The sequence below is a fragment of the Cavenderia fasciculata genome, assembly GCF_000203815.1.
Source record: "Cavenderia fasciculata unplaced genomic scaffold Scf_ET2XIPL01CNAVH-3, whole genome shotgun sequence".
NCBI classification, from domain to species: Eukaryota; Evosea; class Eumycetozoa; order Acytosteliales; family Cavenderiaceae; genus Cavenderia; species Cavenderia fasciculata.
In genome coordinates, this window is record NW_004457723.1 from 1658981 (window position 1) to 1678583 (window position 19603).

The window sequence follows — 19603 nt, forward strand, 5'->3', positions numbered from 1 at the left end:
TTTTAAAATTACTATTATTTTTTTTTCCTAAAGAGAAAAACATCATAAAAAGAATCTTAAAAAAGATATATATATATTTTCTTATGTACGAAATATTATTATATATTACTAACTATATTTAAATTGATTGATGGTTCATTATGATGAGCGAGAACTTTCCAAAGGCCAATTAAATTTTCCCTCCTTTTTTTAAAAAAATCCATGCCGTTTGTGTTTGTCCCTCTCATTTTTTGTTTTGGATCATTTGCTGAGCAAGACTCGACTTGTTTGATTAAATTAGAGAAGAGTAATAACACACAAGTAATAGAAGAGAATAGAAAGAAGGAGGAGAGGATGAGTACTGGTAGTAAAAAGTCAAACTCAACAGTTATACATTACAAGAAAAACAATATATTCTACAAGATGATGGGATCTGGATTCCTCTTCTTTGAGATGACTGGACAGTCGGTCGTATCATTCTACGATCACATCCTATCATTCCCAGAGATGTTTAATAGAAGTCTAAGAAGAAAGAATGGTTTCTTTTTCAAGATTAATCAGTCTTATTTGAAATGGAGAAATCCAAACAAATCGAATATTACCATTAAGGCTGCTACCTCTACCTCTACCACCAATACTCAAGACGATTCAACTACATCATCATCATCATTTGACTCAAACAACATATATACTACTACTACACCAACTCCATTAGATACTGCCTTTATCAATACTACTGACACTACACCAACTATAATCTCTGCAACATCAACTCCATCATCTTCATCTCCATCTCCATCACAATCATCATCATCATCATCAAAAGAACAACATTTAGAAAATGAATTAGCAAGATTGAGAGCAGAGTTTTCAAAGATTATGGCTGCCAAGTCAACCAACTCAACCAATACTACTACTACTACTATATCATCTACACCAATGCCACCACCACCTCCACCACCCCTTCCACCAGTGTTCAAGGCAACAGCACTAAACATTAAGAAAAAGAATATCAATGGAGTTGCACCAGATGTCAATGTCAATGCCACACCCACAAAGTCAATGTCTATCGGTGACATTCTTCGTAGTGGCAACGGCAAGGTACAACTTAAAAAGTCAGATGTAGTCAGATCACCAGGTGGTACTCCAATTAGAGATGTCACCAATAAACCATCTGTCGTTTCAACTCAAGATTTTATTGCTATGGCTTTGAAAAAGAAGTTCCAAGTATGTCTCACACAACAAATCAATATATATATATATAATGAAGATATTAATCTATTTATTTTTCCTCCATATAGAATGTACATGTAAATGATTCACCAGAAGTCAAAAAGAAAAAGACTGGAGTGAAGAAAACTTCAAATGATTCATTCTTTTCTGATTCTGATGATGATGAATTTGTAGACAACAAAGAAAACAAATTTATTACATCCTATTAATTAATTAATTAATCAATCCAATCCAATCCAATCCAATCAATCAAAACAACCACTCTTTAATAATAATAATAATAATAAGAAGTAATAATTAATTTTACATGTAACTTACAACAACAACAACAATCAATCAATCAATCAATCAATCAATCAATCAATCAATCAATCAATCAATCAATCAATCAATCAATCAATCAATCAATCAATCACCAAGCATAATAATAATAATAATAATAATAATAACCCAATTATTTTAATTTTAATTAATTTATTTAATTGAAGTTCTACACTCTACTCTACACTCTACAACTACTAGTATCTATCTATACCCAAACACAAATCAACCTATCTTCATTATTTATACTTGGGATGATTAGACCCCATTCTAAAATAAATAATTATTTAATATAATAATATTTGATTTGTTTGATCTTTTTTTTTAAAAAATAGATACAATACAATGACCAATTTCTTTGTTAGTTCTTTTTTTTATTTCAAGAATGAAACTAAACGATGAATAACAAAAGAATAATTTGACGACAACATATACATTCATACATACATGGAAGATTTATTTGGTAAATTACCAAATACTATTATATATCAATGTTTACATTATATTAAAGAGGATGTTGATCTTATTAGTTTATTGTTTACTTGTAAAAAGTTATGGAGTTTGGTTGTTTCAAAAACAGATGGATGGCCTTTTCAATTCAAACAATACAACCCGATAGCTTTGCCAATCGTCTATGTCTCTCAACTCAACCACCATGTCAACAAGGAGGATTATTATTATGTCGGCAGGACAGAAGGAGGTTACAAAGACTCTTGTACAAATTTGAAACTACGATCATTCCAACAATACCAAAACGATGTCTTTTCGGTGACTCAACACATTGTACTTCATATGGTTAATCCCCTCCACCACGAGAAGAAGAAAAGAATACCAAGCGATACTATTCTATTTGTTGTAGATGAAGATGGTGATGAGTTTCAACAATACATTCCAAACTTGCCAACAGAGATTAAACATGTCAAAGCAATCAATCATTGCACTAAAGATTTGGATTGGTCATCTTTGTATTGGTTAGAGTCACTCCACCTGGTTGGAATGTTTGACATAAAGACGGTACTACCAGGACATATCAAGAAACTAGTGACAGCCTGTCTACCACAAGAGTTGGTTGAGCTGCCCGACTCGTTGGTTGACTTGGTTGTTTCAGATCCCTTGGGGTTGTTAAACACAGTACAAATCACACGGCTCCCAACCACCCTACTCCGACTCTCCATAAATGTCAACCAGTTGGCTGCTGGCACTACTTGTTCTCTTAAAGCATTGACGGTGCTCGAGCAATTGACCATTGAAAACGTGCCCGATCTAGTGCTCGAGTTTCCAAACCAACTGTTGGATCTAACACTATCGACCGATGGCCTTGACCACGTGATCAACCTACCACCCAACCTCCAGTCATTGACCATACCCACCCCATCCATTGTACCTGTCCTACCAACCAAACTATTCAAACTGTGCTTTAACAAGTGTCAAAATAATATTCTTGCAATAGGGTATATTCCAGAATCAGTGCAGCATCTAACATTGATTTTCAATGCACTCGGTATTGATGAAATGGATGATGGGATCATTCCATCGAGTAACCTCAAAGAATTGACAATTGCAAACTATAAACATGTCATCATCGCCAATAATGGTTTATCATCATCGTCATCGTTCCCATCACTCTTACGGTTAGATGCACCTGTACACTGTGTCGGTCGAAAAGGTCTTCCACCTAAACTAGAACAACTCTACTTGCATTTGAATGATCAGAATCCCAATCCATTACAGTTTACATATCAGTCATCAACACTACAACACATTTCATTTTCCAATTACCCATCATCTTGGCCTCTTTTCGGGTCGACTACTCCACCTCCAGACTCTCTCACATCACTCGAATTTCAAACAACCAATGCATATGTACTACTTGATGTTTCATGTCTATTTTCAACAAAAACAATTCCACCTTTGCTTTCAACCATTACATTTACTAAACAAACACCCAAAAATACTCTTGTACGAGATACTAGTTCTGGGTTTACTATAGTGTTGGATGACACACTCATTCAATCTAAAGTTGAAACAATCAATGCCATTACTTTGCAATTTAAAATCAAAAGATTGGATAACCACCAAGTATTGGTGATTGAAACGTCTAGGTTGTATGGTGGAATTATTGATTTTAAAGATCGATCAAAAGTCTACCATATTCATTGTCATGATGATTCTGAAATACCAAATCTAAGAGAAATTAAAACTACCTCTTGAAATAAATAAATCCTAAAAAAAACATATATTATATATTTTAAATATATATTATAATATAGAATATATAATAAAATATTGATAGAGTCCAGTTCAAATATTATTAATTATTAATAATTATTATTGATTATTATTTTTTGGATTTTAAAAAATAATTTATTATTAGTATCGTCAGACCCAAATATATATAATATAGGACTGATATATTTAAAGAACAAAAGTCTTTCTGTCAACATCCATATCAGCTTTGTGAAGATGTATATATTCACCACCGGTGGCATCAAAAGTACCCTTTTGAAGATACATTAATTTGAGAGTAAAACGAGGACCGAGTTCTTGAAGATACGCCTTTTCATTGGAGGCAAACTCGTAACGATGGTGACGGAAAAAGATGAAATCACGTTGATTGTGCAAGGTAACGACACGTCTACCCTTGAAATTGGGGTCTTGTGGGAACATGGATGCAAACATACGTCCTACCGTTAGACCCAAACGAGTTGTAAAGTTGTTAATGATAAGTTCTGGTTTGTGTGATGTCATCTTTCCACAGTTTTCAATTTTATCTGGCATTGTAATATTGGTAACTCTAAATTGTACTGTTGGTCCATATGGTAAATGTACCATCATCATTGTATCTATATAAAAAAAAGAGAAAGAGAAATAAAAAGTCAATAACCAACCATTTTGACAATACTCTATTCTACTATCTATTTTCTACTCTATCTATTTTCTATACATACGAACAACTCCATTATCTTCATTTACAACTAAAAGATCGGTATAATCTCTATTGGCACAAAACTTGACAATATCTTTGAGTTTGAAATCTTTACGTGGAAAGTATTCACAATTGGGAAGAATCTCTTCGATCATTTTGACAAATGGTGTAATGTGACGTCCTTGTGGTCTTGTATTGGTGGTAATGCATACCTTTGGTTCTTTTCCATCAAAGTATGATGCAAATTCATCTAAATTTACATCTTCTGATACCTAAATAGTAAATCAAATTAAACATTAATACTCTATATTCTAAAACATAACTATCTATTTCTATTATTAATTTGATTTGTTCATACTTCTTCATCTTCATCTTGTACAATAGTTTCATCACCCTTTCTTAAACGTTCGATAGTTCTTGGTAACAATTTAGCGGGAGCTTGGTCACCAAGCTTCTTTGCCTCTTTAAGTCTATCTCTTCTTCTCTCTGACTTTTCCTTGTTGGTTTGTTGTCTTAATTTGTTCCACAAGATAACTCTACGAGCCTTATTCTTTATTTCATTGGGTGTGAATTTGATATCGACCTTGCCGTCAATCTCTTCATCCTTTTTAGATTTCATTGGTTTCATCTTTCTCTATATATGTGCGTGTGTTTTAAAACAATCTTTTGTGAATTGTTCTAATATATGTGAATATGTAAATATATACTGTATGTACAAAGGGTATAAATGAAAGGGATAACAATAATAAAGTTGAAATTATTACAAAAATTTTACTCGATCGCAGGTGGAGGTGTGAGCCGACTCGTTCGTTTGTTGCTCACTTGTAATTTTCGATTTTATTTGATAAATTTTCAAAAGTTAGCTCTTAAAAAAAAGAATAGAAAGAAAGAAAGAGAGAGATAAGATAGATTAATCTTCGAATCATATAACAAACACCATTGTACATAATTATTACACACCCCTATATACCCTATTTATAAATATATTTCGATATCTCTATTAGAACTCATTTCAAACAAACTAGATCACACTCATTCACACATACATATAAAATAGACGAAAATGGTAAAAGACAAGAAGACAAGAGATTAGAATTAGAATTAGAATCAAGTTACTAATATATACTGTTATTTCTAAATATATATATTTGTAGAAAGTAAAAGTATTATCAAGATCAGAAGAAAAGGATACTAAAGAGACAAGTACAGATATTGTAAAGTCACACAAGAATTTAGATCCAAATCTACATCCATTAGAGAGACCAAGAGAATATATGAGAGCACTCAACTCTGTAAAGATAGATAAATTGTTTGCAAAGCCATTTGTTGCTAGTTTGACTGGTCATCATGATGGTATCTTTACAATGAGAAGACATCATAATACTATCAATTGTTTTGCTTCTGGTGCATGTGATGGTGAAGTAAAGATTTGGAATTTAACTACATTGTATGTAACTTTAAAATATGAATAGATATATATATATATATATTATGTATATTAATATTTGTTTGTTTGATTATATTTTATTTAGATCTGAAAGATCAACTATAAAAGCACATGAAGGATATGTTAGAGGATTATCATTTAGTTGGGAAGAGAATAAATTATTTACATGTGGTGAAGATCAGACTGTAAAGATTTGGAAATTGGATCCAATCGATCATCAGTGTGATGGAGAGGTGGTATCCGTGTTTAGAGGCAAACATTCATTTACATCGGTCGATTGTCAACGTTACACTAATACATTTGCGACAAGTGGTATTAATGTGGAGATTTGGGATGCCAACAGAGCATCGCCTATGCAGACATTGTCGTGGGGTCATGCTAGTGTGTCGCGTGTGCGTTTCAACCCAATCGAGACACACGTGTTGGCATCTTGCACATCGGACCGCGAGGTCATCCTCTACGACACACGTCAACAATCACCTGCACAAAAACTGATTACACAGATGCGTAGCAACTCGATTGCCTGGAACCCACAAATATCGCATATGTTGGCACTGGCCAACGAAGATGAAAACGCATACCAATACGACATTAGAAAGTTAAACAAGGCCATGTCAGTGCATCGTGACCATGTTGGAGCTGTGCTCGATGTAGACTATGCGCCAACAGGTCGTGAGATTGTCACTGGCTCCTACGACAAGACCATTCGTATTTTCACCAACGAACAATACAACAGTCGTGAAGTATACTTTACCAATCGTATGCAACGTATCTTTTCAGTGTTGTATACTGGTGATGCCAACTTTGTCTTGTCGGGTTCCGACGACATGAACATCCGTGTGTGGAAGGCCAACGCCACCGCCATGCTCGGTCCACTCTCTAGCAAACAGTTTAGCGACAAAAACTACAAAGAAAAGTTGCAAGAAAAGTTTAGTGAAATCCCTCAACTCAAGACCATCAAAGATCATCGTCGTGTCCCCAAAGCCATCTACAAGAAACGTTATGTCAAAAATGTCGTCCATGTTTCCAAAGAACGTCGTGAAGAGAAACAACGTAAATTCTCAAAACAAAATCTTGGTCCTAAAAAGAAACTTCTCTCTCAACATACTATTACTGTTGAAAAATAACAATCATAATAATAATAATAATAATAATATATTAATAATAATATTAATAATAATTATAATATTTTTTTTCCCTAATTTATCCATGGATAGAGAGATGATATATCTCTATTATTGATTTATATCAACCATCCCTCCTACTACTTGCCACTTTATTTTATGAACTCTTGATCACCCTCCTGGGGGATTGATTAAAGTCGCGTCACTTCATGGTGTCATGCCTTTCAATTGGATTAATGAAACTTGCCCTCACCTTACCTTCAACAACAAAAAACTTGTAAATCTCTTGATTAGGTTAGGGAGGGGCTCTGTTGACTTTTTTTGTTGTTGTTATTTATCCAAAAGGTATCTGTTAGAGGTGGATTGTCTCCCCCAAGTTGCCTTTTTGGGACTGTGTTCAAATTTTTGATGATACCACGTACAGCAATCACCCACTTTTGTAATGCATTTTGCAACCTACAAAATATTTCAAAGTAGCTAACTTGTTAACAGTTATTCTGTCAGTTTATAGTTGTTAACCCAATCAATATTAATAAGATCATTAGAAAGAAAGATACTATCTGCAACGAGAGATCAAGAGATTTCAATCATCATACAACCCAAACAAGAAAGAAGAGAAGAATGAATACAAATCAAGAAGAGAATGGTCATCATCATCATGGACATAGCAATGAAATGAATAGCAATGAACAAGGACAAGAAGAAGATGTCATTGTAGTAGAACCTATTAAACCATTCTATATGTATTTGGGAGTAGATACAAATGCTACATTTCAAGATATCAAAGATGCATACAAACAGCAATGTCTGATACATCATCCTGATCGACAAGGTGGAAATGCTGATCAATTTATCAAGGTAGCTAGAGCATATGAAGTATTGTCTGATCCTGCAAAGAGAAAGTTGTACGACATGAATATTGACGAACAAAACATCGATTTGTTGGTACAATTCAATTTCATTCATGACTTTGTCGATTCTTGTATTCCAATCTTTGCATATGCCATCGCTGATCGTCTCTATCAATTCAAACCTCTTCTTTTGGCAAGTTCTGCAAGTATAAATTGGGAGAATATTAAAAATGTATGTTGTATAAATAATATATTTATAAATATTATCCAAACCATTAATATTTATATATGGATCATATTGTAGAGAGATAGAAATCCAATGGGATTTATTTATATGATAGCATATCCATTGACAAATTTGGTGGTTGATAGAATATTATCTAGCGTGATGGAGAGATATAAAAGTAGACTATCGGAATCACAGATCAATAAACTATCGATTTTGATTGATATTGTGTCGACTACACTGGCTATCCCATTCGAAGTGGGAGCATTGTACGCATGTATTAGAGGGTTCCCAACATCATCAATTCGAAACTACTTTGCACTTGGACAGATTGATACGCGACCACTATGGAAAAGAATAGTGTTAAACAACTATGTCACCCAACTATTCTCAGTACGTGGATTAAAGTGTGTTGCAGGTGTCATCCTCTTTAAATTGGCATACAACTACACCAACTATTTCATCGCATCGATTTCAGAGTACTGTGGACATCGAGCCATCGCCACTCAAGAAGAATACAAAGAGCAGATGCAACAAAAGCTCCGCACACCTGTATCGTGGGTTGAAACTGCCAAGATTGTCCTTGCCAAGTACAAACCAAGTCTATGGCAGGGAGCTTCTCTCGCAACACTTGCCCTATCCTATTTCATTCCCTCACTACTCTTTCCAGCTCACCGTCTCATCTATAGAGTATCATTCCCATTTACAAAGTATTGGGAGCCACGCCCACTCTTGCGTTATGCTTTCCTCGACTCATTTGCCACCCTTTCAATGGATGCACTTACTCGTCTCTATATGTCAATAAAGAAATAAATGGATGCTAGAGTTGGTGGTACTAAACAAACCACGACCAACACATACCCAAGTATGATTACAATCAGACATCCTATCCACAAGTGTGGCAGGCAACATCAATCATGTTATCTGAGCTTTGCTGTTTAAAGTATAAATCATTTCAAAGAGATCCATCTTCATCATCTGTCTCAAGATCCCGCAGATTTCAGAAATTTCAGAATCTTGATGAAATTTATTGAATCTTGGCACTCGCCTTCATCTGTCCCAGTCAGTACTAATTAATTAAATCAAAAACTGTAATTGATTAGTCAACCGATTTATTATTATCATCATTATTCATCTCTTCTACAAATCTATCTTTTTGTCTCTCCTCTCTCTCTCTCTCTAACTTTTCAATATATTCCATCTCAACAACAAAAACTATCAAGGTAATTATTTATGATTATTTATTTTTAAAGGTTGATTCCTTTGATTATTATTTTTATAGTCCAAAAACATAGCTACTATAGTAGTAGTAGTTAGTAGTAGTATATATTAAGATATATTCAAAAACAGATACAAAGGGAAAGGGGGAGAACTTCTTTTGTTTGAAAAAATGGTGATTTGTCTTTTTAAAAACAAAATCGGTCCTTCTCTCATCACACTTCACACAACACGAACTTTAGGCAGCTATTTATTTATTTATTCTTTTATCTTTTCAAAGATAACATTTGTTTCTTTCAATAGCAATGAACCATCACAATCATGAACATATATTGATTATTGCCGGTTTACCGCTATAGCGGTCATAGGACATCCTTTCACCAACCGATATATCTGTCCAACCAATCAATCAATCAATCAATCCACCAAACTAACTGTTTCTTCTCCCCTCCTACTCTCTTTAAATGCAATAGATTGTAAAAGTTGATAGGTTTGAAACAAGTATATATTGCCACATCGGACGAGTAACAACAAATAAGTACAATAAAGAATATTATGTTTCAAAGTTTGGGTTCTCAACATCAACAACAACAACAACAAGATCATCAACCGATACAATACCAACAACAACAACATGAATACCAACAACAACCACAAAAATTACCATTTTCTAACAACCCTCATGCTAGTTCTGTCACGTCCAATATATTAAAATCGGCCAATAAGGTCAATAATATCGTCTATGCGCCAAAGATTGACTATTCGCAACTCACCGAACAACTTGTTTACGAACAGGTCATCAAAGGTGGCAGACCACTAATCATTGCCAACGTCACTAAAAATTGGGATATGCCGTTTGACCTACGTTGGATCACTGAACGTTACAGTAATATTGAAGTCACGGTTCGAGTCAACAATGGTCCAGAGAAACATTGGAATCTTGGTCAATACATCATGTATGACAAAACAAAGAGTAATCCACACTCTAATTATAATAATTTAACAACTACAATTAATGATATTAATAATAATAATAATAATACAATTAATGGTAATGTTGAAAATGGTGTAATGAATAGTCATCATTTAAATAATTCACAACAACAACAACAACAATCAAGATCATCACCACTAAAATCATCGAATGGTAATTTACCACAAATAATGATTCCAGTATCTACCAATGTAGTCAATTATAAAAAGGATGTACCATGTCCACCCGAGTGGAAAGGCTATATTATGGAGGAAGGTAGATTGTATCCGTTCCTAAGGGAACGTGGACCTGGTGACTTAGTGTCTGAACTACCACCAAACAAAATGCCAAACACTACCAACCTCAACATTGACTATCATGACTATTTCTCACCTGGTCGTAGAGAGGTTAGTGGATCAATTGGCTACAACCTAATGGTAGAATCTGAAGACAATGCATCCTCTTTTTGGTTTTGTACGACCACTCCAAATCATCAAGAAATTACAAAACATTGGCATGATAAATCAAGTATTTCTTTATTTGATAATGAATCAAAACAAAAGACTCTTCCTTTTGAAGGTAAATATTTATTATTATTATATTATAAATAATTATTTATTAATTCTTTTCTTTTCTTTATTTCTTTTTATATTTCTTTTTAGAATTATTAAATTCACAATATGAAATGCATATATTTGAACAAAATGTTGGAGATTTGGTTATATTGCCAAGTTGTGCAGTTTATCAATACCTGAATGTTGGAGGGAACACGGTAAAGGTTGCTTGGAATAGAGTGACAATCGATTCGTTGTACAATGGTGTCAAGTATATTCTGCCAATCTATCGAAGTATCAAACGTCGTGATATATTCAGTCTCAAGCATCTCTCCTACAACAGTTTCAAAAAGAGAATCAGATCGATCGAACAATTCTCAAACAATGGAGGTGATCTCGGCGAGTTGGTGCACATGACCGATGAAATTGTGACACTACACAAGATTGTATCAGAGATTGATTGGAATGAAACTATCGATCTTTCAATCATGTCAAATGAACGAAAGTGCAATGATATTGTCTCTACCGTCGTCTCTTCATCTTTTACCGGTGAAACCGAAGGTATGCATCGACGAACTTGTTTTGGATGTAATGCATACATATTCAATCATTTCTATAGTTGTACTGAATGTTATGCCAATCATTATTCAAATGGTAGTAATAATATTAATAACAATAATAATAATAATAATAATAATAATAATAATAATAATAATAATAATAATAATAATAATAATAATAATAATAATTCAGCTTCATCTTCTCCCAACTCTAATAATAATCATAATTCAACACAACCACCTGGACACTTTGATTTATGTTTAAATTGTATTGCAGAGGCTACTATTTGTAAACATGCTAAAAAGGTGCAGTTGTGTCAATACTCTGATCAACAAGAGGTGAGGGAATTGTTGCAAGTGTCACGCAATATTTTGCATGCGTTGTTGTCGATACATCCACAACACAAGGATAATGTCGATCTCATCTTTCAAAACTTTAGTTATGACACGATGGTTTCGTACGCCACGATGGCATACAACCAAGTCACACTGACCAACGAGGATGAGAAGGCGACTTGTCATCAGTGCAAGCTTGCTAGACCACGCAGTAGGATGGCATACTGCACACGCGAGCAGGAGCACGTTGCGAGCGTCTCGTGTTACAGCTCTCCCAGAAAAAAGAAAAAGGCGGCCAAGGCATGCCAGAAAAAGTACTGTCAGCAGTGTCTGATGAACCGCTACAACATGACGTTGATAGACTGTCTCAAGGAGAAAAAGTGGGAGTGTATGTTTTGTCGCGACCGATGTGACTGTTCAGCATGCATCAAACGCAAAAAGGAAAAGGGGCTACCCGTTCCAGCATCCACCTCTGCCAAGTACCGCTCTCCACCCCCGTCGCGTTGTACCTCTCCTCCTCCATCGAATCTAGGGTTATTCAACAATATGCCTGTCGTTCCTACTAGTATGACGTCCGCCGTCCACTATTACTCACCATCCTCCTCCCCCTCCTCTTCCTCTCACCAAACAACAACAACAACAACAAACGGGTATCACGGAGCCATTCAATATGGAAGTGATGGTACTACATACGCCTATCCAGTCTATCATGATATGGCACCACCACCTTTACCCGTTGTACCCAAGCTTGGTCTATGGGGATTACCACCTCACCAATATGACGGTGTTGTAATGTCACCTCACACTTTGATGATGTCTCCGCGATCGGCTGTCTCTTCACCTGCACTTTCCACCAGCGACTCTTCGTCGTCGCCTTCCTCTCATGCATCATCGTCTTCTCCCTCATCTCTAGTGTCGAGCATGCTAAAGCTCAAGACATCACACTCCAACTTGGCACTCATCCCATCTCCCAACTCTAACCCCCCTCCTCCACCCTTTGGCTCATCGTCAAGTGGACGAAAACCACCTCTTGGGTCAATGTCATCATATGAAGCAGCAGTGAAAAGGGACGGATCTTTCAACAACAACAACCAGACGGTTGTCCTCACACAATACCCAGTATTGTCTTCACCCGACAGACAAGTGCACGGTCGGGCACTCCTCCCCTCATCAACTAGTTACGAATCGTTCCATGGCGCGACACTATATAAACCTATCCACACACCATCATATTTTGAAGAAGGAGGACTGGAACCCCCAGTTGGCACAGACCTAACCTTGGAAGACGACAAATCCAAAAGATCACTCTTTTTGAAAAAGAGAAAGTCAGAGTCGCAGCTCAGTCTCTCGTCGGATAGCTGGATGCCACCCTCTAAAAGAGACCATCATCAACATAACCAATCCTTGTCGTCTCCCCCCTCTCAATACGACTCTACCTCGGTTGTTTCTTCACCTTCTCCAGTTCCCTTTGCTACTCCCAACTATGAGCATGATCATCATCATCAACAACATCATCATCATTTCAAACAACCATCCTACCAAATCTACGGAGCTGGCAATCAAATGGATATTGTTGGCGGATTGCAAAACATCGATGACATTACATCCAACCATAGTCAAATCTATAATCATCAACAACAACAACAACAACAACAACAACAACAAACAACTCAATATTATCAGAATCACCAACCACAGTATTACGACCATTCCAATTGGGAGGACAGAAGTAGAAGTTTGGCGAGTCATATGGGTGTACCAGATATGTTTGATCAGTTGGCTCTTTCAAGTCAACAACAACCAATTATGTCTGTACCTTCATCACAATCATCACAATCACCATCATCCAGTATCCAAGGTGATCAAGGTGATCAAGTACCATCATCACACCCAACACTTGATCCATTTAATCAACAATTTCATCCATACGACCATCATAATCATCACAATCAACAACAAATCCAGAATCCTTTCAAACAACAACAACCAATCTACCAAAGTCATTCACAACCACACCAACAACAACCATATACATATCCACCCGAAACCATTTTAATGAGTAATCAACATCCTATGCAATCACTTGATCATCAACCTTCACATTTCATGGTGAAATCACCAGACCAACAGCAACCACAACAACAACCATATTTTAATGGTTTAGGAACATGGATTGAATCATGTATATTAGATCCAATTCAAACCACCTGTAATACTACTACTACTACTACTACTACTACCACTACTACTAACAAGGAAGATATCGAAGGAATCGAATCAACCAATTATATGTTTCTCTCTTCAACTCCATACCATAATAATCATAATCACCAATCCAACTCGTCTTTTGAAAATGTCCAACCAGATGTTACTCTTTTATATTCTCAACAACCTTAAAACACTTCAATACTATATATCTCTATCTTATCAATATTTTTAATCAATAAACCATAAAGTACATACATACATTTATTTGTATATTTCTTATTACAATGATATTAAATTAAATTAAATAATTAATTAAATAATTCGGTCTTTGCTGATTTTCATTATTAATTGTTCTGATTTTTACAACCATTAATTGGTTATAAAATGTTTACCAATCAGATTACAAATAATAACAATAGTAGAAAGAAAGAAATAGATTATGATGATGATGACGATGACAATCAATACAATAATGAAAGTTATGATGATATAGGTAGATTTGATAATAATCAAGATAATGACACTGACGACACTGATGAAGAGGAACAGGAAGAAGAAGACTCACAAGATAAAGAATATGAAAAGGATCTAAATTATACAAAGAGTGGAAGAAATGTAGATGTTAATGATGATATTGGTGAAATATTAGAGTCTATAGATCAAGGAGCATTGGAGAAATTGGGAATTAGGAAAGCTGATGGCACACCCTATCAATCAATGACCGAATTGGTTGAGGATTTATCAAAGGATGGTCATACTAGACATCTTCTCAATATAACAGATACTGTTGAAAAGAAATTAGAGTCATTACCAACATCTGTCATTGATACTTGTATGTGAATGACATTTAAATCAACATAATAAAGAACCAAAAGATAAAGTATATCATATTAACAACTTCCCTTCTCTCATTTTTTTAGATTTAGAACAATCATCACAATTGGTACAATTACATAATGTTATTCAAGAGAATGACAAGATTCTTGCAAGTATTGAAGAGGTATTTCAATCATTTGATGATGAACTTCACGATTTAATCAAGGATATGCCAGACACGCATGTAACTACAATGCTTGTTAGTCAATCATTGGAAAATAGAATGAAAACAAGAGATGCAGTATCTGCAATTGTCAAACGTATCGTCATCCCACCAAGCCTCATCAACAGTATCACATCTGATGATATCAATGAGGAATATGTACAAAACATTCAACTTTTAACAAAGAGAGTAGAAAACCTAGAAGATTTAATGGGTATACAAGCAAAGTTTGGTGAAGATATTGCATTTGAAATTGATTTATTAAAGAAAAAGGTAATAATCGAAATGAAAGGAAGGATATGAAATATTATTGTACTAACAACAATGATTGTTTGATTATTAATCAATTTGTAGGCATGCTATTCAGTTAGAGATTTCTTACTGAAACTAATTATTGGTCTAAGAAAACCAAGAACCAATGTACAAATTTTACAACAATCCAAATTATTTAAATATAGTGCACTTAATCAATTCATCTATGATAATTCTCCTTCATTTGCTGTTGAAATTAAAAATCTTTATGTATGCGATAGATAGAAAAAGAGAAAGAGAAAAATAAGATAACTTGACTAACACTTTTATTTGTTATTTATTATTTATTTAGTTGGAAACAGTTTCAAGAATATTTATTTCATATTTTAAAAATTATGGAGGATCATTATCAAAGGTATATGTACCAATTGCAACAAAATCAGATGTTGTTGGGTATTATGATAATACTATTAAAGGGTATTTTGGAACAACTTCAAAAGCAGCAGTAGATACATTCAAAGCATCGGCATTTAATTTGAATGTACCTAACCTACCAAACGACATTTGGACGAGTATTCGAAGCGAAGAAATTCTCGATAAACCAGATACTACCACAACCAACATGTTGAGAAGATCTCACATCTTGTTGAGGGCTACCGATGCACCACTTATCGTTCCTCATACAGCTATCAAAAATGCTAAAAAGTATCCATTTGAACAAATATTTAGATCAATGAATATTCTACTACTCGATACTGTATGCTCTGAATACCTATTTGATCAAAAATGGTTTGCTAAACCTTTAGTTTCAAACAAAGAAACATCAGGTTTAATTAAACCAATGTTTGATAAAATATTTCAAGTTTTCTATGTATGTATCAAAAACAAAAACAAATCAAAACAATTATCTATTTAATTTATTAATTATTTAATTATTTTTTATTTTAGGAAAATATTAATCAATATGTTTCAACTAGTTATGATTGTTTAGGAATTTTATTATGTATAAAGTTGAATCAAATGTTTGTAAATATATTAAATGAGAGACGAATCGATATACCATGTCTCAGTAACTACTTTCACCAAGTCGATGTCATTCTATGGGATAAATTCAGTGAATTATTTAAAAGAAATATTGATAGTCTTAAAATTGCTCTAACCAAAGATAGTGGTGTTGTTGATTTTAGACCTCATATTGTAAGTTTCAAAAATATAAAAACAAAAGAATTGTATTGTATTTATTAATATTTCTTTCTTTCTTTTTTTAGTATACAAGAAGATTTTCAGAATTTTATGCAAGTATCTCTGAAATTATTGGTGGAGGTGTAGCAGACTCTCGTGTTACAGCTTGGGTTGCTGTCCTTCGTTCATCAATGGAAAGATTATTAGAACATCTATCAAATAATTTCCCAGACAAGAAAACAAAATCAATGTTTTTAATTAATAATTATGATGTTGTTTTATCTGTTCTTCGTGTATGTAATATATATATGTAAAAAGTCAAAACAAACAAGCAAAACTCAGAGTCTGGCATACAAACTTGTATGAGCCCCGCACAATTCTGTCAGTTCGATGATTTTGACTTTTCACATATATAAATATTTATTTTTAAAAATACAAAAATATTAATCTTTTATTAATTAATGTAGGAAAATAATTTACCAGAAAATGATGAAGGATATATATTATTTAATCAATTATTGATAGATCAAACAAATATTTATATTGAAGAACAATTATATTCACACTTTAAAACATTGATTGATTATATTAAAATCACAGAATCACAAACAATGAGTAGTCAACAAGCATCAATTGATAAAGGTATGAAATCTATATAGATAATAATTATAATACTTACATTTTTCCAAATTGACCAAATAATTAATCAATTATTCTTTTTCTTTTTTATTAGATGCAATGAATACTTTGATTTGTGATTTTTCACAGAGATGGAGAGATGTTTTACAAAGAAGTCATTTAGATGTAATGACCAACTATTCCAACTTTAATCTTGGATCTAATATATCCAAGAAAATCATCTTTCAATTTTTAATCTATTACAAGAGATTCGATGAATTGGTCAAACGTGCCTTGAAACAATCTGGTCAAGACCAAGCGACTCAATCAATCAAGACCACTTTTATCCCAATATCAACCATCACTTATGAGGTTCAGAAAAAGTATGGTAATACTGTATACTAAGACCTGAATTTCGATCATCAAAATTAAATATATCTAATTTTGGTATTAAAAAAAAAAACAAAAATAAAATTCAAAACCAGCGGTGACGAAGCAGCAGGTTCAAACATTTAATTGGGTTTAACCCGAACATTCAGTTTCATCCTCAGTTGTAGTAATAGTTTATTTATTTATTTGTATATAAACGATGAATAAATATAGAAATTTCATTACAATACTATTGGTATTCCTCCTTACAATAGTATATACATCATTTGCTACAGGTATGCAATTACTATTAATAGCAAAAACAAGAATGATAATGATAATAATATATATCTAATCTCTATCAATCAATAAATCATCTTCTCTTCTATCTTTTTTTTATAGACATTGATACAATTATAAAAGAAGCAGATGAATTATTTAAAACAGCAAGATATGATGCCTCGGTAGAGAAATATACAATGGCAATTGATATGATTGGAGATGCAAGCAGTGAGAGCAGTGACATGTCAAGCAAGTTGACATCTGTACTATTTAAACGTGCAGGTATCTACCAAACCAAGGGAAAGAACATTTTGGCATTATCAGATCTCAACAGAGCACTTCAATACAATCCAACCAATATTCACGCCAAGTTAAAGCGTGCCAAGATTCTTACATCACTTGGTCGTTTTGAAGATGCAACAGATGAATACAAATCGGTTCTAAAGACAAAACCAGACAATCCCGAAGCAAAGAAACAACTTGCACTCATTCAAAAGACATCTAGTCAACTCGAACGGGCAAAGGAATTGTATGAAGGCAACAAATTGAATGATCTCTTGCCAGTATTGAATAGTATTCTCGAATCTACGCCAGATAACAAACAATCACGTCTTTGGAGATGCGAATGTACCTTTAACATCAAGGACTATCGTCGTGTTATCGATGACACCACAGCAGTACTCAAAGCCGATGGATCAAATCTAGAAGCAATGTATTGGAGATCTAAAGCTTTCTTTGCACTTGGTGAAAAGGATGCTGCTTTAAAGTATGAAATATATATATATATATAACAACCAATATTATATCATTTACTAAACAATTATTATTACTATTATCTTTTTTTTAGGTTTATTAAAGATGGTTTGAAATTTGATTCAGATCACTCAAAATTAAAACAAGAATTAACTAGAATTACCAAATTTGATAGAAATACTAAAGAGGCAAATGATTTCTTTGTTCAAGGAAGATATGAAGAATCATTAAGAGTAAGATAAATATTATTTATATATTTTTGATTGATTGTATTAATTATCATTTTTTATTTTATTAGGAAACAAATAGTGCATTAGAACTTGAACCAAATCATCCACAATATTCACCATCACTTTACCTTTTAAAATGTAAAGTATTATTAAAATTAAGAAAGGGACAAGATGCCATCAACGCATGCGGAAAATCGATAGAATTGGATGATAATTCAGCAGATGCATACTATAATCGTGGAGAAGCATTCATGTACACGGAAGAGTATGATCGTGCATTGGCAGACTTCCAAAAGGCTCATGAAAAGAGTCCAAACGATCACAACATTATGGACGGTATTAGACGTGCACAACAGAAACAAAAGCAAGCCAAACGTAAAGACTATTACAAGTTGTTGGGTGTCGACAAGGGTGCTACACCACAAGAGATTAAAAAGGCATTCAAGAAGCTTGCACTGACACATCATCCAGACAAGGGTGACCAAAGTGAAGAATCAAAGAAAAAGTATGTCGAAATGACAGAGGCCTATGAAACACTCATCGACCAAGACAAACGTGATAGATACGATCGTGGTGAAGATGTCAATGATCCAATGGCTGGGCGTCAACAACAACAAGGATTTGGTGGTGGTTTCCCATTCGGAGGTGGTTTTGGATTTGGTGGTGGTGGCCATCATCACCAACAACAACAACATTTTACTTTTAATTTTGGTGGATTTGGTCATTAAATAAATTAATAAATTAAATAATAACAGTCCATATTCATTTATTTTAAAGTAATTATTGTAAATGAATTTATTTATTTATTTCACGTACCTTTTGTCACCTAGCCAGCTAGAAGTCTGAAAGGATTTTAGAAACTATTTAAATTTTAATAAATTCCTATTTTTTGATAATAAAAAAAAATTCCTCGCTTAAAAAT

At 33.8% G+C, this 19603-nt stretch overlaps 7 protein-coding genes across 7 annotated transcripts; 6 read left to right on the top strand and 1 right to left on the bottom strand.

Moving 5' to 3' along the window:
* Positions 1-201: 201 nt before the first annotated feature.
* On the top strand, positions 202-1421 carry DFA_07483 (uncharacterized protein; the record flags this gene model as incomplete). The annotated part of the gene is made up of 2 exons (XM_004367285.1): positions 202-1206; positions 1281-1421. The coding sequence occupies 2 exons, from the start codon at positions 202-204 to the stop codon at positions 1419-1421; spliced, it is 1146 nt and encodes a 381-aa protein (XP_004367342.1).
* A 559-nt stretch (positions 1422-1980) lies between these two features.
* DFA_07484 (uncharacterized protein) lies at positions 1981-3744 on the top strand (the record flags this gene model as incomplete). The annotated part of the gene is made up of 4 exons (XM_004367286.1): positions 1981-2062; positions 2086-2328; positions 2393-2664; positions 2959-3744. 4 exons carry the CDS (start codon positions 1981-1983, stop codon positions 3742-3744), a joined length of 1383 nt encoding a protein of 460 aa, XP_004367343.1.
* A 204-nt stretch (positions 3745-3948) lies between these two features.
* On the bottom strand, positions 3949-5087 carry bxdc5 (brix domain-containing protein; the record flags this gene model as incomplete). The annotated part of the gene is made up of 3 exons (XM_004367287.1): positions 3949-4376; positions 4482-4731; positions 4818-5087. 3 exons carry the CDS (start codon positions 5085-5087, stop codon positions 3949-3951), a joined length of 948 nt encoding a protein of 315 aa, XP_004367344.1.
* Positions 5088-5522: 435 nt separating this feature from the next.
* On the top strand, positions 5523-7033 carry DFA_07486 (uncharacterized protein; the record flags this gene model as incomplete). The annotated part of the gene is made up of 3 exons (XM_004367288.1): positions 5523-5525; positions 5614-5906; positions 5992-7033. The coding sequence occupies 3 exons, from the start codon at positions 5523-5525 to the stop codon at positions 7031-7033; spliced, it is 1338 nt and encodes a 445-aa protein (XP_004367345.1).
* A 618-nt stretch (positions 7034-7651) lies between these two features.
* Positions 7652-8920, top strand: DFA_07487 (uncharacterized protein; the record flags this gene model as incomplete). The annotated part of the gene is made up of 2 exons (XM_004367289.1): positions 7652-8113; positions 8186-8920. 2 exons carry the CDS (start codon positions 7652-7654, stop codon positions 8918-8920), a joined length of 1197 nt encoding a protein of 398 aa, XP_004367346.1.
* Positions 8921-9880: 960 nt separating this feature from the next.
* cbfB (putative C-module-binding factor) lies at positions 9881-14145 on the top strand (the record flags this gene model as incomplete). The annotated part of the gene is made up of 3 exons (XM_004367290.1): positions 9881-10877; positions 10961-11701; positions 12110-14145. The coding sequence occupies 3 exons, from the start codon at positions 9881-9883 to the stop codon at positions 14143-14145; spliced, it is 3774 nt and encodes a 1257-aa protein (XP_004367347.1).
* Positions 14146-14340: 195 nt separating this feature from the next.
* On the top strand, positions 14341-19409 carry dnajc3 (DNAJ heat shock N-terminal domain-containing protein; the record flags this gene model as incomplete). Its single annotated transcript, XM_004367291.1, has 12 exons — positions 14341-14788; positions 14877-15268; positions 15350-15517; positions 15600-16118; positions 16196-16444; positions 16516-16722; positions 16897-17071; positions 17163-17430; positions 17651-17712; positions 17819-18464; positions 18546-18684; positions 18750-19409. 12 exons carry the CDS (start codon positions 14341-14343, stop codon positions 19407-19409), a joined length of 3933 nt encoding a protein of 1310 aa, XP_004367348.1.
* Positions 19410-19603: the final 194 nt, after the last annotated feature.